The sequence below is a fragment of the Acinonyx jubatus genome, chromosome A2, assembly GCF_027475565.1.
Source record: "Acinonyx jubatus isolate Ajub_Pintada_27869175 chromosome A2, VMU_Ajub_asm_v1.0, whole genome shotgun sequence".
Classification (NCBI taxonomy): domain Eukaryota; kingdom Metazoa; phylum Chordata; class Mammalia; order Carnivora; family Felidae; genus Acinonyx; species Acinonyx jubatus.
In genome coordinates, this window is record NC_069383.1 from 7,081,098 (window position 1) to 7,108,713 (window position 27,616).

Sequence of the window (27,616 nt, forward strand, 5' to 3'; positions counted from 1 at the left end):
CGAATCCAGCCCCCCAGCCTGCGGAAAGTTGGTAAAGCTTGTCACAGCACGGTTCAGCCTGTCTTCCCTCGTGGCTTCAAGTCTTGGCAAACCGGATCGCGTTCCTTCTCAATGTGCCCTGTGCCTTCCTACCCCCCTGTTTTTCTAGGCTGTTCCCTAGCTAACCCTTCTACGACCACCCTCTGGTCTGCAATGCCTTCTGCTTATTAAGATCCAGTTCAGATTTGATCTACTTTATAGGGTCTGCCCTGTTTGAAAAAAGAGAAAACCATATATGTGTATAACACCCCCCCCACACACACACACTTATCTGCCAGTCTTCAGAAATACAAAGATGGAGGAGTCCAACCCCCTGTGGGAGCCTTGGCTTTCAACTCTGCTCAGAAGGGGCGCTCTCTATTGGAAGTAAGAACCAAGCGAATCAGATCCGCTGTCCTGGGAAGAATTCATCCGAGAGACACCCAGGCTGCACCCAGTCCCACACTGCTCACATCCTCTGTGAGGCGAGTAATATATTTCCTCCTGGAAGAGCTGGGACCCCGAGGGGCCATATCACCATGGAGGTGACACCTCTGTTTCCTTGAGAAGGAAGAAGCCCCCACCCCTTCTCCAAGCTAATCCGGGAACTGGCCAATCCGTGGTCTCATGACAACATGAGCAAGCTCTCTTACACAGCCCAGCACATAGGTCACAGTGAGAGCAGACATAGTGGTCTTCAGTTGGGTGGAAGGAAGTTGGCATGAAAGGAAAGCCAGACCCAGGAAAGTTACAGAACAGCTCGGTCCAATCTCCTCATTGTCCGTCTGAGAGTCTGGCTGTCTTGCCTGAAGATCTGTGCCAGCTAATGGCATGACTTTCCAGTCTCTGGCTCCTACTTCCCCCCGCCTCCCGTAATACTCCAGGGTTCACGTCCCAACCTACACCACGGGCTTGGGCGTGTTCCCATGGCTGGTTTTTTGTTTGTTTGTTTTTTTAATGTTTATTTTTATTTTTGAGAGAGAGAGAGAATGAGTGGGGGAGGGGCAGAGAGAGAGGGGAACAGAGGATTCAAAGGTCGGGGGGGGGGGGGGGGCTCCATGCTGAACCTGATGCAGGGCTTGAACTCACAAACCATGAGAGCATGACCTGAGCTGAAGTCTGATGCTCAACCGACTGGGCCACTCAGGTGCCCCTGTTTTGTTTTTGTTTTTTAATCAAGGACTTTACCATGAAACTAACAAACCTTAAGATTCAGATCACCTGCCTTGCACCAGCTCTGTACCTATTTTTTTTTTTTTTTTTTTTAGAGAGAGAAGATGAGCAGGCAAGGGGCGGAGAGAGAGAGGAGAGAATCCCAAGCAGGCTCCAAACTGTCAGCACAGAGCCTGATGCAGGGCTCGATCTCACGAACCCGTGAGATCATGACCTAAGCCAAAATCAAGAGTTGGATGCTTAACCAACTGAGCCACCCAGGCGTCCCCCTGTACCTACTTTTAAATTTGCAATTTTGTGAAGTTTTTTTCTTAATAATATTCCCGGAATCATTCAAGATTCAAGCCCATAAAACATGGGCCCACCCTGGCAGAGGGAATGTTATTTGGGAGGGGAAGAAATCATGTGGAAGCAAAGCTAGAGGGAAAAAAAAAAAAAAAAAAAAAAAAAAAATATATATATATATATATATATATATATATATATATAGGAAAAGGACCACTGGAAGGTTCAGGAACATTCTCCTACAGTCAGTGGATCGACTACACCCTTTCAGGGATTTACTCCAAAAGGCAAAAGGGTGGCAGGGGCTCCAAGCTGGAGAACCCCTATCCTTCCCCCACCCCATCCCTACATGCGAGAAACAACCTTCAAGAGCTTGGGGCATCCTAAAAGAGCTGGGCTGGCATCCTGAAAAAAGAAATCAGGCTCCGGGAGCAGACTCCTGAGGAAAGCGTCCCCCCACCCCCACTCCTGGAGAGGTTCCATTTCTACACATGAAGAATGCATCCGGGATGACCCCATTGTGTACCATCCGCGGGGGCTGCTGGGGAGAAAGCAAAGGGCATATGAAGACCCCTGCAGGCTAGACCCCAAAGCCCAGAAGTCTGGACCACGTGGGGCACAGGTTCCCTCTTCAGGAAGAGTCCCGCTTAGAGGGAATTCTGAAAGGAAATGCCTCTTTGTGGCCACATGGGGGCCCCATTCAAAGGCTCCGTCCATTCCCCCCGCCCCGCCTGGGTTTGCCTCTTAAGGAGTTTTTCCATTTATTTATTTATTTATTTATTTAATTTTTGCCTCCTTTTTTGTTTAAAAATTCTATTCTCGTTACTACAAAATAAAAACATAAATTGAAAAAAAAAAGTTAGACAATGTGCAAAACCGGCCTGTGGTCTCACTGTTAGAGAAAAACCGCTTAGACTGTTGATATACATGCTTCCAGACTCCTGCGTGTGTTTTTTCTTTTACACAAAACTGAGATCATTCTGGACAGACTTCTCCTCTTAAAATACCGCGAACATCTTCCCACACCAAGTTCTTCACCAAAATAATTATAAATATGGCATTGTGTTCATTCCATTTAGAAATATTTGTTATAAATAATAAGCACACAACAGAAAGTTCTAAGTGGCTCCCTACCGGGATTTACCGAACTATTTTCCTGTTGTTGGAAGGATTTATTCCATTTCAAACCAAGACAGACGTGAGCTACAGCTGTCCAAATAAATAAATACATAAAAAACCCAAATCGTCTGGCAAGACCTAGAGCAGCAGAGGCGACGTGGCGGATGCCCTGTGGGAGAAGGCACGGGTCTCCTGAAGCTCGAAGGGAGAGCGGCCCTGTAGCCGCGGTCACCCGGCCGGCCGGGCTGGTCCCTGGAGCCGGAGTTTCCTTTTAGTGAGCGAGTCCCTCGGGGTACGTGGGGTCCAGGGCGTGAGGCTCTCAGCAGGATGCAGGTCCGGCTCGGGGTTCAGGCGGTGACTCAACGCGCGCCCCGCCGTAGGCCAGTGGGTCTGTGGGTTCTGGAGGCCAGTGGGTCGGGGGGGGGGGGGGTCGGGGGCCAGTGGGTCGGGCAACGTTGGTGGGTAGGGGGGCTAGGGGGTCGGGGGGTCGGGAGACCTGTGGGTCGGGCAGCGTCAGTGGCCGGGTGGTTCAGGGGGTCCGGAGGCTGGTGGGTCGGCTGGCCCGTGGGTCGGACAGCGTCGGTGGGCGGGTGGTTAGGGGGGTCGAAAGGTCGGGGGGGTCAGGAGGCCGGTGGGTCGGCGGGCCGGCGGACCGGTGGATCGGGAGGTCGAGGAGTCGGGAGCGGGGGGCGGGGGGTTCGGGGGTCGGGAGGCCGGTATGTCGGAGGTCAGTGGATCCGGGATAGGGCGGTCGGAGAGTCGGGAGGCCGGTGGGTCGGGTCGTCAGTGGGTCCGGGATCCGGCAGTCTGAGAGTGGGAAGGCCGGTGGGTCGGGCGGTCGGGGGTCGGGAAGCCCGTGGGTCGGGGACTCGGGGGCTCGGGGAGTCGGGGAGGCGCGAGGCCGGTGGGGCGGGGGGTCTGGGGCTCTAGGGGCCCGCGGGCGGGTGGACCGGTGGGTGGGTGGGTCTGCTGGCGGCGGGGAGGGGCGGGGCGGGGCGGGCGCCGCGCCTGCCGTTCGCCTCTCCGGGCTGCAGGTGGGGCTGTGCGGCCGCGCTGCCTCCAGGAAGCCTCACGGGCCTGCGCCGGCTCCCAGGATGCAGTGTGGACCGGCCGGGCGCTGACGGCGGCGGCGCGTCTGCGGGCGGAGCGGCGCGGGCCGGCCAGCGAGGAGCGCGGCGACGCGGGCGGAGAAGGCAGGGCAGGGCCGGGCGGGCGCCGCCTGCGGAGAGGCCGGGGGCCGGCCTGCGTGGAGCCGCGCGCGGCGGCGGCGGCGGCGACTTCCTCCGGGCCGGGCCGGACAGCGCACGGCCATGGCCGAGGCGGCCGCGGCTCCGGTAAGGGCGGCCCGCGCGCACCGACGCGCGGACTCGGGGCCCGGGCCCAGCACACGGCGCCGCAGGCCCTGGGGAGGGGCTCCGTGGGCCGGGCCGGGCCTCCGTGCCTGGGCTCCGGCGAGCGGGGCGCGGGGTCCGCCGGGGCCTACGGCGCCCGCCGGCCGGGCCCCCCCATTCGCGGCCGAGCCTGAGCAGGGCGGAACCGACCGTCCCCGCAGCGGAGGCCGCCGCACGCCGAGTTCCTGCAGCCCTCCGCGGCTTCCTGCCCCCGCCCCATCCGCCGGCCCCTCCATCTCCGCGCCCCCCACCCCGCGCGGCTCCTTTCTCTCCCCACCGCTCTGCCTCGGCGCTCCCTACCCCCCAGCTCCCCCCAGCGGCCTGGTGGCACCTGGGAGGCGTCCGAAGCGGCTTGGATGGCGCGCACACCGAGTGCCCGGCTCCATCGAGGTCGGGGCGGAAGACAGCTGCTCCCTTTCTTAGAAGCAGGCAGGCACCAGCCCTGTTAGGCATTATTTTGTCCTCACAACAAACCTGTGGGGTAGGTGCTCGTTCTGTCATACAAAAGAAAAACCCGAGGCCTGGAGAAGTTAACTTGCCTGGGATCGCACAGCTAGAAAGTGTGTGAAAAGACACAGTTGCTCCGTTTTCAGGGCCGCATTGTGTTTTGGGGGAAGCAGACAGGTACACTGGTGTTAAGGATGCAAAACAGAGGTGAGTGGTTCCTGCATTGAAGTAGAAAGGGGCTGTGGGAGTGCAGGGGAAGGAGAGGGAGGGACTGGCACCCCTCCCTGGCTTGTGCTTCTGTGATTTGAGCTGGGCTTTTAGGGAAGGCTAGGATTTCATCAGGCTGGGCGGACCAGTGGAGCTTTCCAGGTCGGGAGGTGGGCTGGAGCACAGAGAGAAAGCGGTGGGGGGGGGCATGTTCAAGGACCAGAAGGCAGCCCCCTGCACCAGAAGACGGTTTTGGTAGGGAGGCAGTGGGAGAGAAGGCTGCAGGAAGGGTTGGAAGGGGTTTTGATGCCTGGACTTCATCATATGGGTGGGAATTCCTTGAAGGATTTGGAGTTCTCTTACCATCCGCTCCCCTGAAGCATGGACTTTCCACTTCCCTGGCAGGAGTCTGAGGACAGCCCCATATTATCCACCCACCGTTCAGTAAGGAGCTGGGCCTGAGCACAAACAGTCACCACCTCCCACTAAATAGTCTGAAGCCCTTATACGGGGCTCCCTGCCCCATTAAAATGTAAGAAAACTGTGCCTTGCTGGTCGTAAAGTAGTTTACGCAGATGTCCTTTTCCTGCAACGCAAAGCTTGGGATAATGGCAGTCAAGTGCACTGAGATGCCGAGTAGGATTTCAGGAGCTGGGGAGCCAGGTGATAAAGTGAGTGGATGCTTCTGGAGCAAACTCTCGGGAGGCTGGGGTCAGATGGCGGTGGTTGATAGGAAAGGACACGTGGGCAAGGGAAGGGATGGTCGCCGTCATGAAGGGTGGCCCAAGGTGCCAGCCCAGTTCAGCCCCTGTAGCCTGGAGGCAGAAACACCTACCCCTTGAGAGCTAGAGTCCCGCCCACATCCAGCTTCCCTCCAATGGTTCTCTGCCTCTCCAGCTCCTCCCCATCCTCCTGAGACCCAGGTGAAGCCCTTCTTCAGGTCAGAGGTCATCTGGTATGGCCTCCTAACAGCCACAGAAGCACTGAGGGTGCTTGACAGTCGCCCCCCCCCCACGCCGCCCCCATCACTGCTCACACTCTCTTCCTCTCCCTATTATCTGAAGCGTCCACCCATGTTGTTCTCAGTGACTTTCTCCAAAGGAGCCCTCACTCGTTCCTATTAGGCACCGACCATTTGTTGAGGACTGGTTTCCAGAACGTTGTAAGGAGCCGTCCATCCTCAGGCACCGCCAGAAGGAGGCACAAATATCTAAACCTCCTCCCTGACCGGCTGGTCCCACCTTCAGATGTGGGTCAGTCAGGTGGTTCAGCCCGTACCCAAAGCAAAATGAGCCCTTTCCTCAGGGTCCCCAGCTGCCAATCAGGTCATTCAGGCTACCATGCGAACTTTCCAGCAACAGGGAAGTCACTGCTTGGGGGAAGCCTTATGACGGTTATCGTATATATAAAAGTCTAACCTCATGGCATGTTTTTACCTTCTTCCCCAATCTGTCAGGTGTGTCATTGATTCTGGGGTGGCTACAAAAATGTCTGAGACTAATTCTCCCTTTGGGAGGGGCTGGATACCACAAGTGACAAAATCAGACTCTCCAGGGACCCAGGGGACCTGGGTTGCTTTTGACCCCTTTTGACCCCTTGACCCACCAATGCCACCTGTGTCAAAGAGTCTAACTCTTGGCTGGTGGAGATTTGCAGTAACGGCGGTTTTTATTAGTTTAAGGAGGAGCAGTTGGGGAGGGGATAAAATCAGATTGCACTGGAGGGAGAGGAATTAGCTGTTTGATTTTTATGTTTATTAGAGTGAGACACGAGGGGCGCCTGGGTGGCTCAGTCGGTTAAGTGTCCGACTTCGGTTCAGGTCACGATCTCCCAGCTGGTGGGTTCGAGCCCCACGTCGGGCTCCGTGCTGACAGCTCAGAGCCTGGAGCCTGCCTTGGATTCTGTGTTTCCCTCTGTCTCTGTCCCTCCCCCACTTGTGCTCTGACTCTCTCAAAAATAAACAAACATTAAAAAAAATTAAAAAAAAAAAGAGACACGAGATACTTTAAAAAAAAAAAAAGGCAGTTGAGCAATGCTCATGTTTGTGCCGGTTCAGTGAACCAGCTGTTGTGTGTGTGTGTGTGTGTGTGTGTGTGTGTGTGTGTGTGTGTGTTGCTAGGTCATCATCAGTAGACAGTTCCTGTGCGATTATGATGGGAAGTGTAGGCTGGGCTCTAGTAAATCTGCAGTTTACTATTTATGCGCTGAAATGAGCCAGCAGGGCTAAGTCACTGTTTATTAGCAGAACTGCACTGAGCGCCTTCCGCGGGCCGCGCACTGTGCTGCGGAAGATGCTCCAGAGAGCCCCCGCAGGCAGATGCAGATTAATGGGCAGGGCAGTGAACGCTGGGATCCGGGTGTGCAAGGTGTGCTACAGAGGCCTGGAGGGAAGGCGCCAGCCCAAACAGCCGTGGTGTCTGAGTCCCCCAGAGGAGCCGATCACCAACCAGGCCGTGATCTGGCGTGTGGCACAGGGCGTCCCCGCTTTCCCTTTGTGCTCCGCACATACCCCCACCCCCACCCCCGGCCCATCCCCCTCCACCCCTAGCGGAGATGGGCTCAAGGCACACGGTGGACGGCACGGATGATGGTGGACTTCTTGTTTCCGAAAGATTTCTCCGTGGACAATGGCAGCCACAATTCAGGCCATGGAGAGGAAGATCGAGTCGCAGGCTGCCCGCCTGCTGTCCCTCGAAGGTCGAACTGGGATGGCCGAGAAGAAGCTGGCGGACTGCGAGAAGACGGCCGTGGAGTTCGGGAACCAGCTGGAGGGCAAGTGGGCCGTGCTGGGGACCCTGCTGCAGGAGTACGGGCTGCTGCAGAGGCGGCTGGAGAACATGGAGAACCTGCTGAGAAACAGGAACTTCTGGATCCTGCGGCTGCCCCCGGGCAGCAAGGGGGAGGCCCCCAAGGTACCCCTCGGGCACTGGGGGTGGGACAGCGCGCGGGGCGTGCCCGTAAGCGGGTGGGTGAGCGCACGTGGTGCTTGTGGTTCCAGGTGCCCGTGACCTTTGATGACGTGGCCGTGTATTTCTCTGAGCAGGAGTGGGGCAAGCTGGACGAGTGGCAGAAGGAGCTCTACAAGCACGTGATGCGGGGCAACTACGAGACGCTGGTGTCCCTGGGTAAGGCGCGATGCTCAGTTTTCTGCTAAATGTGATTTTGAGTGTCCCCAAACCTCTCTCCTCGTGCTGGCGGGCTTTGCCACAAGGGTGCGTAAATCACTAGAAGCTTTGACCGTGCCGGGCGTTACCTCCTCTCACCGTAGAGGAGCACCGGGTGACTGAGTGGAAAGCTTCCTCTAGCTGGTGAAGTTCACGGGTGGCCGGACAGAGAGGCGTGGTGGTGTTTCTCTTAAGCAGGCATGGAGCATGGACTTCTCTGTCCTGCTGAGACGGAGTGTAAAACCTCTGACCGTTCTCGGGTCCAGGAAGGAATCGATCCACTTTCTTTTAGCCTTCTCTTACTGGGGCGTGTGGCCTTGATGGTGACACTCCTCCAGTTTAGTGGACAATACGGGCAGACCATGCTTCCCCTCTGCCCCCACAGACTCCCAGGGCCCCTGTCACTCTCCACATGGGGTAACCCCAAGAGGCTCTTTCTTCCTGGGCTTCTTTCCTCTTGGGATGGTTTCTGCGTGACCCAGACCTGAAGGCAATAAGGCACGCTCAGTGCGGATGGGAACAGGCGCAAGTGTGACGTTAGATTTTAGCTTGAAGGGAGGCGACTGGGTGGTTCAGTGAGCATCTGACTTTGGCTCAGGTCACGATCTCACGGTTCGTGGGTTCGAGGCCCGCATCGGGCTCTGTGCTGATAGCTCAGATTCTGGAGCCTGCTTTGGATTCTGTCTCCTCTCTCCTCTCTCTCTCTCTCAAAAAATGAATAAACATTACAAAAAAATTTTTTTAATTAAAATAAAATAAAAATGTCTCCCAGACTGCCAGATGTCCCCTAAGAGACAAAATTGCCCATGGTTGAGAACCAGGACTCTTTACTAATCTAGAAGTTTCGTTTCTTGGCCATTCTTGGATTCCCAGGCTGCCTGTCCCCAGCTCTGAATGGAACCACGTGGCAAAAGCTAACCTTCCTATCTTTCCTCAGACTACGCCATCTCCAAGCCTGAGGTCCTCTCCCAGACCGAACAGGGGAAGGAGCCGTGCAGCTGGCGTCGCACCGCCCCGAAGGTTCCAGATGTTCCTGTGGACCCGAGTCCAGGTGAGGGGCTGAGAGAAGGCCAGGGACGCCAGGCAGTCAGGTGGGAACGGGAAAGTAGAGGGCCAGGGAGGGCATGACTTTCTTTCCAGGAAGAGCCAAGGAGAAACCTCAGCCTCGAATGTTTTAAATCTGTTTTTTAATAGTTGAGTTATGACCTACAGCCTGTTCAACAAACACTCCAGGAATACTTCCCAGCGGGGAAACAGGCAGGAAACCTAGCTTTCCAGAAGACAGACAGAGCCAGGGCCCGGAATTAGGGGAAGAGGGAAGAAGTCACTGAGAGGGAAGGTAGGAGTATGTCGAAGACAAAATTTCTTTCTCAGTTTTATGAAAAGCCAGCCTTACCCCCATCCAACAGCCGATCTCATCGGCCGGTCACATGTTTCAACGTGATTAGAACGACAGATTTATTTAAGGTGAATCTGGACACCCTGGGTCACGGTCTCCGCTTTTCCTGGAGCCAGTCCGCACCTTTGAAAGTTAAAGAAAGGACAGGTGGATGCGTGAGAAGAGCCTGATCACCAGCGTGATGCCCCAGACAGGTGTAAGGGGTGACAGTCCCTCACTGACCGGGAGACCCCACCTGTGCAGGCTCGAGCCTGCTTTCTCCACAGAACCGCCTCGTCTGTCCCACCTGCCTCAGGATCCCCTGTGGTCCGAACCGCTACGTTACTGAAAAGTCTACCTGTGTTTAATCTGTGATTAACGAAATGTGTTTTCCCTGTTTGCTGCTCCATCGCAATTAGAGGTTCGCCCAGCCAGAGCAGGCGGTGCGTAGATGTGTCGGGAAAGCGTTCACCAGTTTAGTTCCCCAGACGGCCCCACGGACGGCCCCTGAGTCCTTGCTAGGTGCCAAGGGCAGAGCTGGAAGTGGAGCACAGCGGCGCGACTGGGCAGGGCGCCATGTGGTTGGAGAAGAGGGATCAGACACCTGCCCGGCTTCCTAGCCTGCGGGGGAGGCCCACCGTGGGTTTGTTCATTTTCCTTACAACATCTACGCGGGGGCCTCTCTGGTTTCCACCCTGTCATTCATGAGAGGGAAGAGGAGCCCCGGAAATACCGTGGCTGCTGGCGGGACCCCACTCGCTCCTCACCCCTTCTGGGCTGGGCATGCCCTCGACAGACCTCGTCTCCGCTTCAGTTCCTAAATTCTCCCGCCCTGCTTCGTGGGGACTCCGTCCCCAGCAAGACCTCGGATCTTCACGCTCTTCCCGGAGCGTCCCCACCCATTCTTGCTCGGATGGCTTCCCCGGGCCCTGCATTCACTGCTGCCCGCCCCTGCCCCGCGTCCCGCTCAGCCCCGGCCCAGAAGGCACTGGTGTCCCTGCGCCTCCATGTTGCCTCTGTGCTGGTCTCCCCTCCTCCCTGCAAACCCCCACCTTTCAATCAGACGCCTCCCGTCTTCCTACCGCCTTCCGCGGACCTCATCTCCGCCCCTGCCAGCATTGCTAGCGATGGCACGTCCCCAGGATGGCGCTCTGAGCACCGCAGCCTCTCTGTTCCTTTGCCCTCACCCTCCACTCGCTCTCCACCACCCACCCGGAGGTCCTGCCCCTGAGGCAGCCTTCCCATCTTCTTGACTTGAACCCGGCGCCCTAGTGCTCCTCCTTGCAGATTGCTCTGCCCGGTACCCTGACTCCAGCATCTGGCCCTTCCACTGCCCAGCTAGTCCTCAGTTCCTCCTTGCCCAGCCCGGGCTCTGGTCCACTGGCGTCATCCCCCCGTCACGCCTCTTGTGTGTTCACCTGGCAGAACTATAATCCCAGTTAGATCCATCTGCCTGTGGTGTACCTGTTCCCACGCAGCTGCATGTGGCTTCAGAAAACCCCATGAGCCTTCTCTTCCTCACCTGCAACCCTGGGGGCTTCAGCACTGCTCCGGGGTCGCACGGTGTCTCCTTGGTCCACTCAGTTGCCCAGAGGTTGGCAAACTGTGGCCTGCAGGCTGGACCACTCACCGTCTGTTCTTTTTTTGGCCCCCGGACTTAGAAGGATTTTCGTGTTGAAAAAATACTGTTTGAAACAAAAAGAAACAAACCTCTTGGCCTTCCCACCCCAGCAGCCTGTCTGCCTCACCTGTGCCCCGTTCTCTGTGTTCGCTGCTGTGGCCATCCCTCCCGCCAAAGGCCTGCCTCTGCTGGACGCTAGATCCAGTCTGGCCTCCTCCCTCATCCTTCCCACCAGCATCTGCCCCTGCCGTTGGATGCCCGATTTGGAAACAGACCACTTTTGACCCCACAGCCCTGCCATCCCACTTCTGCCCTCCTCGTGTCACACTGTCCACAGTCGCTGTCCTCCAGCGCCCGCTTTCTCCCATTCCTCTTCCTGCTCTTGAAGCCCTTCCATCAACATTCCTGGCAAGGCCACCAGGGACCCTCGTGGTGTTACTTTGGGACATTTGTCACCATTGATCACTCTCTTCCCAGATTCACTTCTTTGACAGGAAACCTTCCTGGTTTCCTCCTGCCTCACTTAACACCTTTCCTGTGCTATTCCTGGTGTTCTTTCTGACCTTGAACCGTTGGGGTGCCCTCCCACCTCTCCAGGCCCCTGCTCTGCCATCCCAGCAGTGGCTCTGAGAGCTCCACGTGCCACCAGTGTGCCTCTTGCCTCGTCCCTCCCTCAATTCTGCACACCCCGCTGAGCTCCACCTCCTCCCCCCCCCACCCCCACCAGACACGTCTTCCTCTCCCCTGTCACAGTAGACAGCTGTCCACCCTGCAGGTGCAGGCCAGGACCCAGGAGTCAGCCCAACGCTTTCTCACACCCACATCCATCGGGAAATCCTAGTAGCTGGCACCCCCTTCAGACTTGTGCAGAGTGCCGTCCCGCCTCGCCTCTACCCTGAGGCCATCGTCTCCTGCGGTCACCTTCCAACCAGCATACCTGCTCCTGCCTTAATCCCCCAGAGCAAGTCCTACACTCTTCTGTTCACAACCCCTTACTGGCTTCCCACTGACTCAGAGACTCTGGCTCATTTCTCTTTGTCCCGCTCCCTCTGTTCCAGCCACACCGTCCTCGCTTTCCCCCAACACCGCAGGCTGCTCCAGGCTCCAAGCCTTTGCACTTGCCAGGAATGCCCCTCGGATACTTCCCAGCTCCACCCTTTACCTCCTTTGGGTCTCTGCTTGTTGAAAATTGTGGCCCCTTCCCCCCCCCCCCCGAATTTCCAGTCTCCTTCTCCTGCTTTGGTTTGTTCCGTAGCAGATGGTGTCATCTATTATGTATATTTCTAGATTGTTATATATAGTTCATATTTACCGAATTGATGGAGATGCAGATATTATATGTATTTCACATAGAGATTATGGATTTCATGTTTACAGATTTATGTATGGCCAGTAAATTTCACGAGGACAAGAACCTGTATGTCTTTTGTTCATATGATCATTACAGGCATCTAGAATACCGCCTAGCACAGAGTAGGAGTTCAATAGTTATTTGTTGAGTGTCTGTGGTGTTATGTAATTTAAAATATCTGCGTGTTAAAATATGTGTGTTAAATTCCTTGTTAGATTTCCTAGACTCACTCCTCCCTATGGTAACCAGTTGTCCTAAAGTTGGTGTTTATCCTTTCCATCCACATTTTATGTTTTGTATTATTTTTTGTTTTTAATTTAAAGCCAAGCTAGTTAACATTCAGTGTAATAATGATTTCAGGAATAGAATTTACTGATCCGTCACTTACATATAGCACCCAGTGCTCATCCTAACAAGGACCCTCCTTAATGCCCATCCCCCGTTTAGCCCATCCCCCCACCCACCTCCCCTCCAGCAACCCTCAGTTTGTTCTCCATATTTAAGAGTCTCTTATGGTTTGTCTCCCTCTCTGTTTTTATCTTATTTTTGCTTCCCTTCCCTTATGTTCATCTGTTTTGTATCTTAAATTCCACATAGGAGTGAAATCATATGATATTTGTCTTTCTCTGACTTACTTCATTTGCATAATACATTCTAGTTCCATCCACATAGTTGCAAATGGCAAGATTTCATTCTTTTTGATTGCCGAGTAATACTCCATGTATGTATGTATGTATGTATGTATGTATGCGTATATATATGTATATGTATATATATGTGTATATACGTGTATACACACACACGCACCACATCTTCTTTATCCATTCAGCCATCAGTGGACACTTGGGCTCTTTCCATACTTTGGCTATTGTCAATAGTGCTGCTATAAACATGGGGATGTATATGTCCCTTCGAAACAGCACACCTGTATGCCGTGGATAAATGCCTAGTAGTGCAATTGCTGGGTCGTAGGGTAATTCTATTTTTAACTTTTTGAGGAACCTCCACACTGTTTTCCAGAGTGGCTGCACCAGCTCGCATCCTCACCAGCATTGTAAAAGGGTTCTTCTTTCTCTGCATCCTCGCCAACATCTGTTGTTGCCTGAGTTGTTAATGTCAGCCATTCTGACAGGTGAGAGGTGGTATCTCACCGTGGTTTTGATTGGTATTTCCCGGATGATGAGTGATGTTGAGCATCTTTTCACGTGTCTGTTAGCCATCTGGATGTCTTTGGAAAAGTGTCTACTCATGTCTTTTGCCCATCCATCCCACTTTAAAACTTTTATTTAAAACTACTATGTGTATATGTAGCCATAAACAATATACAATGTGGTTTTGCAGGTTTTGGAAAGTTATATCAATGTCATTATATTTATCACTATTTCAGTATATCACAATATTCAGTATTTCAGGTTTATCTCCCTTGATGCATATAGATCAAGTCCATTCATTTTAACAGATGCTTACTATCCCCAAAGCAACCGCATTACATTTATTATCCACTGGTCTGTTGATTTGCACTTCCGCTGTGTGTGATTTTTCCCTCTCACAAGTGGTGCTGCAGTGGGCAGTTTTACACCTGTCTCTCTGTGTCCATGAGCCGCAGACTCTCTGGGGAATAGACCCAGAGAGGAACCCCTGCATCACAGGGCACACTTGTCTACACCTCTGCTGTTGCCATGGTTACACCAGCGTGTCCCGCTCCCTTCAGCAGTTCTGAGTACCTGTTTTCTTACAGCTTTGCCCACTTTCGTCATTAGACTCTCGCCAGTCTGATGGAGGTTGAAATGAACGGCATCGTTTTCATTTGCATTTCCCGAACTCTTAGGGAGGAGCCTCCTTTTCACGTTTATTTGGTTTCTTTGCAAATTGTCTTTTTCTGGTTTTCACTCTCTTATCGATTCAGACTTTACATAGGTTCTGGATACTAACCCTTTGTCTGTTATTTGCATTACAAAACATCTCCCAGTCTGTATCAGGTCTTCTAAGTTTGTAGTGCCTTGTATAGAAGTCTTGATTTTGGGTCGAATCAAACTTACCCATTTCTTCCTTTATGATCTGCTTTTTCTATCTTAAGATAGCCTTCCCTACCTCATTCCAGGTCAGAAGGACATTCACCTCTACCTTCTTATAAAACTTTCAGAGTTTTGCTTTTCACATTTAAGTGTTTATCAAGAATTAATATATGTGTAGGTTGCAAGGGAGAATGAAAAATGTTTTTCCCCACAAGGGTATCTGATTTCCCAACAAAGTTTGCTGAGGATTCTTTCTTTTCTCCAATGATTTGTACTGCCAGTTTGGTCGTGAACCGGGTTCCCATACACACAGGCACATTTTCTGGGCTCTTTATTCTGTTTTTTGGGTCTTGGTCTCTATGCCAACATGCACTGTTTTAGCTTCATAATAAGCCCTCGTACCTAGAAGACTAAGCCTTCCCTACTTGCTCTCCAGAACTTTCCGTGGCTTTTGTTCTTCTTGGGCCTTTGTTCTCCTATGTGAGTTTCAGAATCTTTATGTCAAGTTCTCAGAAAATCTGGCTGGCATTCTGATTGGAATTGCATTTACTGTATAATTTCATTTCTGGAGAATTACCCTTATTACAATATAAGCCCCTCTACCCATGGGAAGACTCGTTTAATGAAGGCTTCTGTGTGTGCTTGAAGAAGGCTTCAGTTTTCTCTGATCGTTGTGTCTATTGTGAATGGGGTTTTTACATTAATTACACTTTTTATTATATGAAATTTATTGTCAAATTAGTTTCCATACAACACCCAGTGCTCACCCCAAAAGATGCCCCTCTTCAATGCCCATCACCTACCCTCCCCTCCCTACATTTTAAATAGTTATCACAGGTACACAGCTCTGCTGTTGACTTTCTTTAGTAAAAAACAACTTTTATTCAACTTTCTTATTCTAATGAGTTGCCAATTTAGGTTCTCATGGTTTTTTGGTGTTTGGTTTTTTTTTTTTTTTTTTTTGGTTGTTTTTTTTTTTTTTAATGTAGGCAATTGTACCCTCCACAGATAACACAAAAGTTATCTCTTGTTTTTAAATTGTTGTAACTTTATTTTTCTCATCCAGCAGTTTGGCTAGGACATTGCCGAGCAGTTCCAGAGATAGCTGGCATCCTTATCTGTGAGGTGCTTTGAAGGTCTCAGCAGTTAAGGATGGTTTTTGCCATAGACTTTCGATAGTACTCTTATAAGTTTATAGAAGTTTCCTTCCACTTCTGGCTAAAGCTATTGTGAGCAAGTATTATGTTGTATCAAATGGGTTTTTTTTTTCTTTTTTAATATTGTTTTGTTTCTTTAAAACATTGTAACCGTGTATCATACATAACATTAGCAAATACATACAGAACAAAACCCGTGTGACCCTTGGAGAATCATAGTAAACACCCATAGTCTCAATACCCAGCATCAGAAATAGAACACAGCCAGAACCTTCCATGGCCCCATTGTCATTCTCTGATCCCATCCCCCTCCCTTCCTTTTACAGATAAACAGAAAATTCAGAAGTAGATATGACCAGTCCCTTGGTTTTCTTTACATTTTTCATTCCTTATGTGTATATTCCTAAATGCCATTGTGAACCTTTTTTGAACGACACCACACCATCTCTAGTCTTCAGGTTGAACTTGGTACAGATCATACCATCTGTATCCTTTCGTTTGACCTTGATTCTGAGCGTCGTCCCTGCTGATGCGGTACAGCTGATGTCCGTTCCTTTTCACCACTTCATGGGTTTCTCTCTTATGACTATGACACAGCGCATTTTTTTCCTTCTGCTGATGGGCGTTTGTCTTGTTTCTAACTTTTTTGCTTTTAGGAACAGTGATGTTGGGAACATCGTTACGCGTGCGCAAAACTTCCTCTAGGTGTAGACCCGGGCGTGGAACTGCCGGGGCCTAGGAAAGATGCATGTTCGACTTTTCCAGGTGACGTCTGAGTGTTCAAAGCGACACTGCTACCAGGCACCCGCCAGCGGTGCCCAGACGTCCGCGGCACCTCATCCTCGCCAGCCCCGGAAATGCCTGCGTCCTCGCTTCTGCCCATCTGGTGGGAGTGAACCGGGTTAAAAGTCATATTTTACCACGTGCATTTTCCTAATTAGTGAGATTGCACATCACGTCCCCCGCTTCCAGGCCACTTACCTTTCCTTTTCTGTGAAATGCCTGTTGAGTATGTCTGTTGTCCATTTCTCTTGTAAGTTGTTTTCCCTTTACTTACCGATTTGTAAGCGCTCCTTTCATGTTCTGAGTATTAATCTTCTTGTCAGGTATGTGTATTGCCGATACCTTCTCCGGTCACGGTATATTTTAAAGAACAGATGCTTTTGATTTTAATGTACCGGGATTTACTAGTTTTTACCTTTATGGTTTGTCCTTTTTATGTCGTAAACTAGTAAGAAATCTTCCCTACCTCGAGGTTGCGATACACCATCTCACATATTCTTCTAAAGGTTCTGCCTTCCGCATTCAAGCACTGAGTCTGTCGGGGCTGGATTTCCCTGGCAGTGGGAGGCGGGAGCCTGGTCCCTCCACACCAGTGCTTCGGGTCTTTTCCTTTGTTCTTTGAGGTCAGCTTCTCAATTGCCTTATAATAAGTTCTGTGAAAAATCCAGCTGGGATTGTGGTTGGAGTTGCACTCAGTCTATTATGCCCGTTGGAGACAACGGACTCCTTTGCCGTTATTCGTGTTATTTGTGAATGTCTGAAGCCCCTCCGTTCAGCTCGTCTGTACTCTCTCATTGAAGTTTTAGAATTTTCCCCCCAAAAGATCTTGTTTTTGTTGTTATTAGGTATGTTACTAGGTTCCTGGTGTTTATTTTTATTCTTTCTTTTTTTTTTTTTTTTTTTTTTTAGTTTTTTCTCTTGTATTTTTCTTAAGTTTTATTTATTTATTGTGAGAGAGAGAGAGAGAAAGAATGAGTTGGGGGGGGGGGGGAACGGGAGCAGAGAGAACGAGAGAGATGCAGAGAACAATGCAGGGCTCGAACCCACGAACTGTGAGATCGTGACCTGAGCTGAAATCTAGAGTCAGATGCTTAACCGACTGAGCCACCCAGGCGCCCCTTTCGTTGTATTTTTTTTAAATCATTATTACTAGTGGTGCCTTTTGTTAACATGCTTCTTCTATCTGTTGCCGATGTTTGCTAGAGCTGCGGGGCAGGAAACACTCCTCTCCAGGCACTTTATCTCTCGCAGGGGCTCAGTTATGTGACATCCCTCTCTGCCCCCAGGCATCCCCTCCAGGGGGCCCACCAGGGACAGTCCTTGTTTGTCCGTCCTCCTCCCCTGGGGCAGCTGGTCACCCACAGGGGACAGGTTCCTTCACTGCGGTCAGGTAGGGGACTTCCTGTCCTAGAGTCAGTACTAGGAACCCTCTTGTGCACTGATAATCCTCAGCTATCATTATGTAATAAAAACAGTTTACCCTCACCTGACTTCCTCTTTTGTTTTATTTTCTCTGTTAAGATCCACGACAGGGAAGAAAAATGGTAGTTGATAGGCTCCCTTAAAACCCTTTTGGAAAGCATACAAAAATACAGTTGTATTTCATTTACTGATATTTCCACCTAAAAACCTTGCTCACATTCTCATTAATGCTAATAACATTGCTAATAATTGTCTGATGATTCTCAGATCTCCTGAAAAGATAATCCTATCATCTATGAGTAATAAGAATGTTTTGTCTCCTTTCAGATCTTTACGGTTAATTTTTTTCTTGTCTTATTGTGCTGGCTGAAATAAAAGTGGCGATAGCAGGTATCTTTGGTTCATGATTTTAAAGAGAATGCTTATTAACTTTTCACATTGAGTCTAACGTTTGTTAAAGGTTTTGTTTATCAGTACCCTTCATGAAGTTAAAGAAGTTTCCCGTATTTCCAATTGATGAGATATTTCTAATAAGGAAAGATGTTGAATTTTTATAGAATGCTATTCTGGTGTTTGTTGAGATGATTATGTGATTTTTCCTCTGTTAACCTGCTAATACGGCAAATTATGTGATTTTCTATTGTTGAATCAATCCTGTGATCTGAGAATAAACCTAACTGAGTCATGAACCTTTATATACACTGCTGGATTCTGGATTTAGTATGCTAGTTGTTTAGGATTTTTGAATCTTTGTTCATGAGTGAAACTGGCCTATTTTACTTTTTCAGACTGTCTGGTTTTGATATAAGCTATGACGTATTCCCTCCGTTTTTATTTTCTCAGAGCGTTTGTGTAACATTGCAATTATCCGTTCCTTGAATGTTGAGTAGAGAATACCAGTGAGGCCATCTGGGCCTCAAGTGGTCTTTGTGGGGGGAGATTTTGGTCTACTGACTGAAGTTCTTTAATAGGGATAGGACTATTCAGGTTTTCTATCACTTTTTAGTCAGTTTTAGCAAATTCTAGTTTTTCTAAGAAATTTGTCCACCTCCCCAGAGTTTCCAAATGACTTGGAGTAACATTCATAAAACCATCTTCTAATCTCTGCTGTGTTTATAATTCTGTTCTTTTTCCATTCTTCATGTCGGTTATCAGTGCTTTCTCCTTTTTTTCTTAATAGATGTAACGGTTTAATAGTCTCTTCAAAGAACCAACTTTTGGCTCTCTGTATTCTATCTTTGTTTTCTCTTTTATTAATTTATGCTCTTGTATTGTTGCCTGTCTTCTACTTTTTATTTATTTTATTTTTAATGTTTATCTATTTTGAGAGAGTGTGTGTGCACGAGTGGGGGAGGGTCAGAGGGAGAGAGAGAATCCCAAGCAGGCTCCACACAAACTGTGAGATCGTGACCTGAGCCAAAATCAAGAGCCAGACTCAACTGGCTGGGCCAGCCAGGCATCCCTGTCTTCTAGTTTTTAAAGGGGTTTTGTTGTGCATGTCATTTCTTTTCCAGCATCTTGCCCTGACCCTTAATTTTCAACCCATCTTCTCTTTTTAATATAAATATACAAGGTCATAAGATTCCCTCTAAGTACCATTGTAGATGCAACTCACATATTTTGATAAATTATATTTTCGTTAGCATTGGGTTCCAAATATCTTCTAATTTTCATTGTGATTTCTCCTTAGAGTCTTGAATTATTTAGAAAACATAGATTTTTTTTTTATGTTTATTTTCGAGAGAGAGAGAGAGAGAGAGACAGAGTGTGAGTGGAGGAGGGGTAGAGAGAGAGAGGGAGACACAGAATCCGAAGCAGGCTCCAGGCTCTGAGCTGTCAGTCAGCACAGAGCCCAACGTGGAGCCCAAACCCACAAACTGTGAGATCATGATCTGAGCCAAAGTCAATCGCTTAACCTACTGAGCTCCCCAGGCGCCCCAGATATTTTTAAATTTTAGTAGGTATGGGGAGTTTGGGGGTATATGTTATTGATTTCTAACTTAATGTTATAGTTACAAAATCAGTGTTTAAAAGATTAGTATTTTAAAAATTGACTAAAGTTTGCTTTATGGTCTAGAAAGTGTTCATTTCTCCTTCTTGCTCGGGGTGGCTTAAAAAACTTGAGTTTTCCTTGTCTTTAGATTCTACTATGTCCATTTGATCAGGTTTGTTAATAGTGTATTCGAATCCTATGACCTTGAATCAGCTAGATTTATCAGTTATAGAAACAGGTATGTTGAAATACTCCACTGAGAAGTTGGGAGTTATTTCTTCTAGAGTTTTGCTGTATTATTTTAAAGCTAAGTTATTAGATTAAAAATGTAGAATTAGTTTTTCTTTCTGGCCCATATAACTTTGCACAGTGGTCCTTTTTTTATTTCTGTGAATATTTCTCTTTTTAAATTCTATTTTGATGGGGCACCTGGGTGGCTCAGTTGGTTAAGCTTCCAACTTCGGCTCAGGTCATGATGTCACAGTTTGTGAGTTCAAGCCCCATGTCGGGCTCTGTGCTGACAGCTCAGAGTCTGGAGCCTGCTTCAGTGCTGCATCTCCCTCTCTCTCTCTGACCCTCCCCTGCTTATGCTCTGTCTCTGTGTCTCTCTCTCAAAAATAAATAAACATTTAAAAAAAAATCTATTTTGGGACGTCTGGGTGGCTCAGTCGGTTAAGCCTCTGACTTTGGTGCAGGTCATGATCTTGTGGTTTGTGAGTTCAAGCCCCACGTTGGGCTCTGTGCTGACAGCTCAGAGCCTGGAGCCTGCTTTGGATTCTGTGTCTCCTTCTCTCTCTGCCCTCCCCTTCTTGTTCTGTCTGTCTCTCTCTCTCTCTTAAAAATAAACATTGAAAAAATTTTTTTTATTTTATTTCATCAGATATGGGATAACTGCATCTTTTTAAAAATTTTCTTTATTCTGGCTTTGATTCTTTTACACTGCTTTTGCAGCCTTCTGTTGTAGGCGTGTCTTTTGCAAACCGCATATAGTTAGGTTTCTTGTTCATTTTTAGTCCAATCATCTTTACCTTTTAAATGTCCAGCATGGTGGGCACTAGCCACATGTGGCTGTTGGTGACTTAAAAAGTACTATAAAGATGAGATACATAAATGCTGAACATTTTGGATATATTGGGTTAAGTAAAATATATTGTTAAAATTAATTCCACCTGTTTTTATTTTACTATTTTCGTTTAACATTTGTTTATTTTATTTTTGAGAGAGAGAGAGAGCATGAACTGGGGAGGCGCAGAGAGGGAAAGAGAGGTAGAATCCCAGGCAGGCTCCACACCACCAGCACAGAGCCTGACGCGGGGCTTGAACCCAGAAACCGTGAGATCATGACCTGAGCTGAAGTCAGACACCCAACTGACTGAGCCACCCAGGCGCCCCTCCTATAATCAGTTTTGATACTCTCATCAGATGCTCCCCTTTTTATTTTTCTGAATATATTAAGGTCCATATTCTGTATATGGTAATTCCAGTATCCTAACATCTCTGCAGGGCAGATCCTGCAGTGTGTGGTCTGCTGACCCACTGAGGCAGCTGCTTTTCTGGTTGAGATGGCGATTTGTAGTTGTGAGCTCAGTAATGTCTGAGAACTGTGTTTATTTTTTTTTGTCATGTTTAATTTTATTTATTTATTTTGAGAGAGACGGAGAGTAAGCTCGCACGCGTGGGCACAAGCCAGGGAGGAGCAGAGAGAGAGGGAGAGAGAGAGAATCCCAAGCAGCCTCCGCGCTGTCAGCACAGAGCCCGACAGGGGGCTCGATCTCAGGAATCGTGAGATCATGACCTGAGCTGAAACCAAGAGTCAGACGCTTAACCGACTAGCCACCCAGGCATCCCCTGAAAGATTTAAGATGTTTAAGATGCTGTCATCCTGAGACTCTCTGTCCACCTCTGCTGGTCCTTGGGGCCACCAAGACCTTGGCCTGGAGGTTTCCGGGCCACTCCGTGGTGTGACCTGGCACCAGTGACCCTCGGGCACAGGCTGTGCTGTGTCAACTCCCACGCTGATACTTAAGACACCATATCCTTCAGCTTCTTTTTTCCGTAGTTCTTGGGAGTGAGTTCGGCCACGATTCTCGTGTTGTTTGGCCGCTCTCCTGGTTTGTAAGTTTATTTTCATAGGACCTCCTGTGGCCTGAGTTGTGGGGGGGTGTCCCCATGGGCAGGTTTGCATTGCCTGTGCTGGGCGGGGGCGCCTGGGCGCCGTGGTGGTCAGCCAGCGTTTCTGTGAATTTCTCAGCTTAGGGTCTCTGCACCACGTAGGTAGTATGAATTCGGTGTGGACATGGGGAAATTCCCGTTTCTTAGGGTGGCTGTCCCACCCGTGGCTCTAGACAGGTGGCGGCTTCCTTGTAGCGCCCTCAGGTGGATGGAGTTATTTCCAGCTCCCAGCTCACCAAAGGGACAGAGCCTCCTGGCTCCTGGCTTCACGCAGGCAGCTCAGCACTGTCTCGCCACACCTGGACATCAAAGCCCAGCCTCCAAGGCCTGTGTCCTGTTCCAGCAACACCCTGGGTCACCTGGCCTCTGTTCCAACTCTTGAGTTGACTTTGCATTTGCTCTTTGATTCTTATATCTGGAATCTTTGTTTTATGCTCACTCATATACATGTGCGGGGGGGGGGGGGCGGAGGGGTAAGGTTTTGGGGGATACTCGGGCTTACATTTTATGTAACGTTTCTATGTTAAGAGTGAGGGCAGGACCTCCCCAGAGCAGCGCGGCCTTCCCCAGGAACCAAAGATCCAGCCCTAAGAACTCACGGTCGTATTCCTCACTCCTTCCCACCCTCCCCTATGCTCACTACCGTGTGACCTCATGCTTTGCCCAGAAGGCCCCGCTGCCCCTGCTTGCTCTGGCCTTCCGTTCCCACTAGGCTCTTTTGCCATCTGAGCCTTGTAAGCGCCCTTGTCCATTTCCTTGGCTGGATGTGTGTCCCCCACCGGGGCCGAGGGGCCCTGATGCTGTGTGTTCATGCACTTTCCCTTTCTCAGGCTCGGGGCCCCCGGTTCCTGCCCCTGACCTCTTAATGCAGATCAAGCAGGAGGGCGAGCTCCAGCTCCAGGAGCAGCAGGCTCTGGGGGTAGAGGCCTGGGCAGCCGGACAGCCGGATATCGGGGAGGAGCCGTGGGGCCTCAGCCAGCTGGACTCCGGAGCAGGAGACGTCTCTACAGATGCCGCCTCTGGTGAGTGGCCGCAGCTAAAGCAGACACAGGGACAAGTGTGGGGGCTGACGGCAGGGTGTGGGAAAGGACCTGGAAGCACCGTGGAGCTGTGGCCTCCCAGATCTTGAACATCCGGTCTGACCTACTGGGGAGTTTTCCCCCCTGAAGGGAGGGGGCTGTGCCTAATGATACCTTGTGCCCCCCCCCCGCCCCGGGTTTGGTGGTGCTCACGTCTCAGAGCCTCTCTGCCTGACCTCGGTCCACTGCACTCCTGTTTGCCTTGCCCTCGCCCCAGGGCAAATTGCCAGCTGCTCGCATTACAGAGGCCTGCATGAAATAAGCAGTGACATCGAGCTTCCTGGTGCCTCAGAGAAGGGGACCACAGAAAACCGGGTGCGGGAGAGGAGAGGTGGTTACGCTCCCGCAGAAAAGGCCCAGGTGGGATCTTAGAGTCTCACCTGCCCTTCCTTCCCCTAACCCCCGGACTCTGATCTGTCCTCACTGCAGGCGTCCACTCCAACTTTTCCACCACGATCCCACCCACTTCCTGGCAGGCGGACCTCCCTCCCCATCACCCTTCTTCAGCATGCTCAGATGGGACACTGAAGCTCAACACAGCAGCCTCCACGGAAGGTATGGTGCGGCCGAGAGGGGGCGGGAAAGGCTCGCGTCTGCCTGCAAGGCTGCCTCGGCCCAGGGCCCTCGTTTTTACTGCTGAACTGCCCTGACCTCTCAGCCAACAGGCCTTTAGGTGTCACATGTGGCGTTAGGACTCTATAGTCTGTCCTTGATCTCCTTCCAAACTCTTAAGCTCGAACAGCCTTTCTTGAGAGCGTATGTGTTTCCGACTGTCCCTTTCACATATGGTCCTAACCAGTCAACCCTGCTAAAGCTGATCCCTTGAGAGGACGTATCACCTGCCCAGGCTCAGCCGTCCTGGCTCTCTGCTGGCGTGGGAAAAACCAAACCAGACCAGAGCCGCTTGTGACCCATCAACACTACCAAAGACAGGCGTCCGAAGGCCAGGATCAGGAAGAACAACTACCAAACTTATGGATTAGTTTTCCATTTACTTCTGTTTTGAAGGCCAGTTATCTGTTACTTTCCTCATTCCTGTCATATTTGTGCTAAAAGCCCAGGTCCCTGATATAAAACTTCAGGATGTGAGAGTCAAGTACATTTATATAAAATCAAACACAGTTTTACTGTTTGGCTAATATTTTTCTCACTAGCCGGCGGGCCACATAGAATGCTTGCTGCATTCCAAACGTGCCCACCAGTGGTCAGCCTTAGGATGAACTCAGGAGTAGCCTTAATAACCAAAGCGAAAATGGACCCGGGTGAGCAAGTGCGATGGTTGCTTTACCTGTGAAGGTCCTTGCCCAGGGTTTGGCCGCATGACTGCCAGTGGGGGGGCTCTGCCCAACGGGATCCTGAGGCTTGGGAGAGTAGGGCTCACGGTCATGGTGGAGCAGAGTAGCTGCTGAACAGCCAAACGGAAGGATCGGCTCCTCCCTTAAGCAGGTACGGGACGCGACAATACCGGGTCCTTCTGCCTTTCTCAGCAGATGTCAAAATTGTGATAAAAACAGAAGTCCAGGAAGAGGAGGTGGTGGCCACGCCAGTGCATCCTACCGACCTGGAGGCTCACGGGACCCTGTTTGGACCAGGCCAAGCCACAAGGTTTTTCCCTAGTCCCGTCCAGGAAGGAGCCTGGGAAAACCAGGGCGGCTCCTTCCCCAGCCAGGACCCTGTGCTGGGGCTGAGAGAGCCCGCCCGGCCGGAGCGGGACATGGGCGAGCTCAGCCCCGCGGTGGCCCAGGAGGAGACCCCGCCGGGGGACTGGCTCTTTGGGGGGGTCCGGTGGGGCTGGAATTTCCGGTGTAAGCCCCCCGTGGGCCTGAACCCGAGGACTGGGCCCGAGGGGGTGCCCTACACCTCCCCCGACAGCGGGGAGGCCGTGCTGGACCCCAGCCAGGCCCCGAGACCCTTCGGCGACCCCTGTAAATACCCCGGCCGGACCAAGGGCTTCGGCCACAAGCCGGGCCTGAAGAAGCACCCCGCCGCCCCGCCGGGAGGGCGGCCCTTCACCTGCGCCACGTGCGGGAAGAGCTTCCAGCTGCAGGTGAGCCTGAGCGCGCACCAGCGCAGCTGCGGGCCGCCCGAGGGGGCGCCAGGGGCGGCGGGCGGCGGCGCGCGGGACGGCAGCGCGCTGCGGTGCGGGGAGTGCGGCCGCTGCTTCACGCGCCCCGCGCACCTCATCCGCCACCGCATGCTGCACACGGGCGAGCGGCCGTTCCCCTGCACCGAGTGCGAGAAGCGCTTCACCGAGCGCTCCAAGCTCATCGACCACTACCGAACGCACACGGGCGTGCGGCCCTTCACCTGCACCGTCTGCGGCAAGAGCTTCATCCGCAAGGACCACCTGCGCAAGCACCAGCGCAACCACGCGGCGGGGGCCAAGGGCCCGGCCCGCGGCCAGCCCCTCCCGCCCCTCCCGGCCGGGCCCCCGGACCCCTTCAAGAGCCCGGCCTCCAAAGGACCCTTGGCCTCCACAGACCTAGTGACCGACTGGACTTGTGGCCTGAGCGTCCTGGGACCCAGCGACGGCGCGGACCTGTGACGCCCCCCGCCCGAGCTGGCGAGGGTGGGGGGGGCGCCCCGGTGTCCTGGCCCCGCTGCAGGCCGCGCGCCTAAGGAGAGCCCCACTCGGAGGCGGCAGGGCGGTGGTGGGAACGGAGCCCGGGGAAGCCGGTTTCCCAGCCGCTGAACTGATCGCTGGAGGGAGAGAAACTATCAAACGATCCGGCCTCCACCTCTAAACAAAGTAGAATTCTCTGATTGTGAAACTGAGCAGCATAGAATTTTAAGTAATTTAATTATGGAGACTTTTTTTTTTTTTTTTTTTTTTTAATTCTTGACGAAAACGCTGGAAAATAGTCGTAGCACCAGTTTAAACTTTATCGTGTACTTTCGGTTTCCGGAGCGTGCGTTTGTGTGGGCTGTGACTGTACCAAGTCCGACAGTGAGTTGATCGGCTGGGGACACAGGTGAGGAGGGTCCCGGACCTGCCCTGGCCCCGCTGACTCCTAGGGAGGGGCCGGTGGGGGTGGCGGCACAGCAGAGTTGAGAAGCCCCCGCCCCACCTGGCCACCAAGCTGGCCTGGCGGTGGGGCAGGTCTGGGGGCTCCAAGCTCCTCCCACCACCCCTCCCCTCCAGGGTGTGGAACCCCCACCACGGGTCAGAGTCAGCAGGGAGAAGGAGGCGCCCACCGGCAGCCAGTCCCGTTCCCCAGCTTGCCCCTCCATCTGAAAAGTCCCCCCACCCAAAGTGCTGGCCCATTATGGGCCATCTGCCGCCCCTAACGGCAAGGGATCTGGGTGGTGTCACCCTGTTGTGGGACTCAGGGCCTCATAAAGGAGAGCCACCTGAAAACACAGTGTTAGGGCTGCGCAGGGGAGGAGGCAGAGGTGGGCAGGCCCAACCTTTCACCCTCAGTTACCGGCGGAGCCAGGAACAAAGCCTGGCCTGCCGAAGCCCACGAACCCCATGTGGGGCCGCTTTCCTCTCCAGCCAAATGCTTCTCTTTCCTTTGCTCTGTGTAGTGAGTGTTTCTTCGTTGTCAGAACGCTTTCACATCGCGTCTCATTTGATTACTGTGACCTTGTAAAGCACGCGGCACGAGTGTTGTTAGAGCCGAGGAAGTAAACTCCTCCAAGGGCACCCCTCCCAGCCTCACGCGGGAGTGCGAGGCCGCGTGCCAGCAGTCGAGGAAGGCCGCGGATTAGACAGGCTGGTCGTCCTGGAGCACCACCGGCTTGGGGGAGGGAAGGTACTCGCGGCTGCCCTCTTAAGATCTGTACCGCCGCTGGCCGAGCAAAATCATTAGGCGTCAAGGTTCTGCTGGCCTGTCTGGAGTGTGCACCCATTCTCCCCAGGGGGCGGGCGGGTTGGGGGGGGGCGGTGCTGGGTGGCAGGTCTGAGGCTGCGTGAGGGGCAAGCGCTTGTTCATCCCCCCTCTGACATCTTAGAGGTAGAATTAGAAACGGCCCAGGTTTCTTGATTCTGCCGCAATGCTGTCCCTACCACACAAGTGTCCATTCCTGTTTCGTTGGCACAGCCACTGGTCCCCTTGCCCCCAACGGGCAACCTGTTCCCCCCTGAGGAACCAGAGACCGTGGCTTCCTTTCAGTCCGCTTCCTCATGCGTCCTTTTGTTAGGCAATAGACTAGTTCGGAAAATTGTTTCTATGTACTGTATATTTTGTACCCGTTTACACTTCTAATATTGATATAACTGATATTTTGAAAAACGGATGAAGAGGAAACATCCTGTTAAAATAAAACCTAACCAGCACCAAGACGGCTTGGCGGGTTCCATTCTTAGACCTGTGTCTTGGGCACTGATGCCTCTAGACCCTCCTCCCACGGGAGCCGTGTGGCCAGCTTCCTGGGCGCCCTCCTCCTACACGTGGTCACCTCGGACGCAGGGAGGCCGCCGGCCCGCAGAGCTAGGAGTGGAAGAACCCAGAGAAGTCTGACTCCATGGAGGGGAAACCATAACGCGCCCAGCCACTTTGCTTCAGAGTAGAGTCCTGCTTTGTGTCGTCCGGCTTGATGTGATGCGATGCGAGGTGCGTGAGACCGGGTCTGGGAGAGGAACTGCAGAGCATCCGAGAAAAGCGGATGCCGGGTGTTCTCTCCTGCCTCGTGCCTCTGCGGAGCCCGAGGCTGCTGTGTGCCTGGTCCGCCCGACAACCAGAGCCAACGGTTGTCAATGTTCTATCTCGTGTGCTCGGTCTTTTTCACCTTGGTCTTTGTCTTTTTAAGAAGACGAAAACGTACAATGAAATCTGCGGAAACTTGCCACGAGGGCCTGGGAGTGGGACGGGGCGAAAGCGAGAGTGGGTGTCCCGTGG

At 51.9% G+C, this 27,616-nt stretch overlaps 1 protein-coding gene across 7 annotated transcripts; it reads left to right on the forward strand.

Annotated features, from left to right (window-relative positions):
- The first annotated feature begins 3,668 nt into the window (after window positions 1–3,668).
- Window positions 3,669–27,058, forward strand: ZNF746 (zinc finger protein 746). Of its 7 annotated transcripts, none has more exons than XM_027075720.2 (7): window positions 3,669–3,929; window positions 7,253–7,552; window positions 7,639–7,765; window positions 8,742–8,855; window positions 22,527–22,718; window positions 23,205–23,330; window positions 24,263–27,058. In XM_027075720.2, exons 1-7 carry the CDS (start codon window positions 3,906–3,908, stop codon window positions 25,318–25,320), a joined length of 1,941 nt encoding a protein of 646 aa, XP_026931521.1. In that variant the 5' UTR covers window positions 3,669–3,905; the 3' UTR covers window positions 25,321–27,058. The 7 variants fall into 7 exon arrangements, with proteins under 7 accessions (XP_026931521.1, XP_026931522.1, XP_026931523.1 ...); XM_027075721.2 differs by having other exon boundaries at window positions 3,671–3,929; window positions 24,266–27,058; XM_027075722.2 differs by having other exon boundaries at window positions 3,673–3,929; window positions 7,684–7,765.
- The last annotated feature ends 558 nt before the right edge of the window (window positions 27,059–27,616 follow it).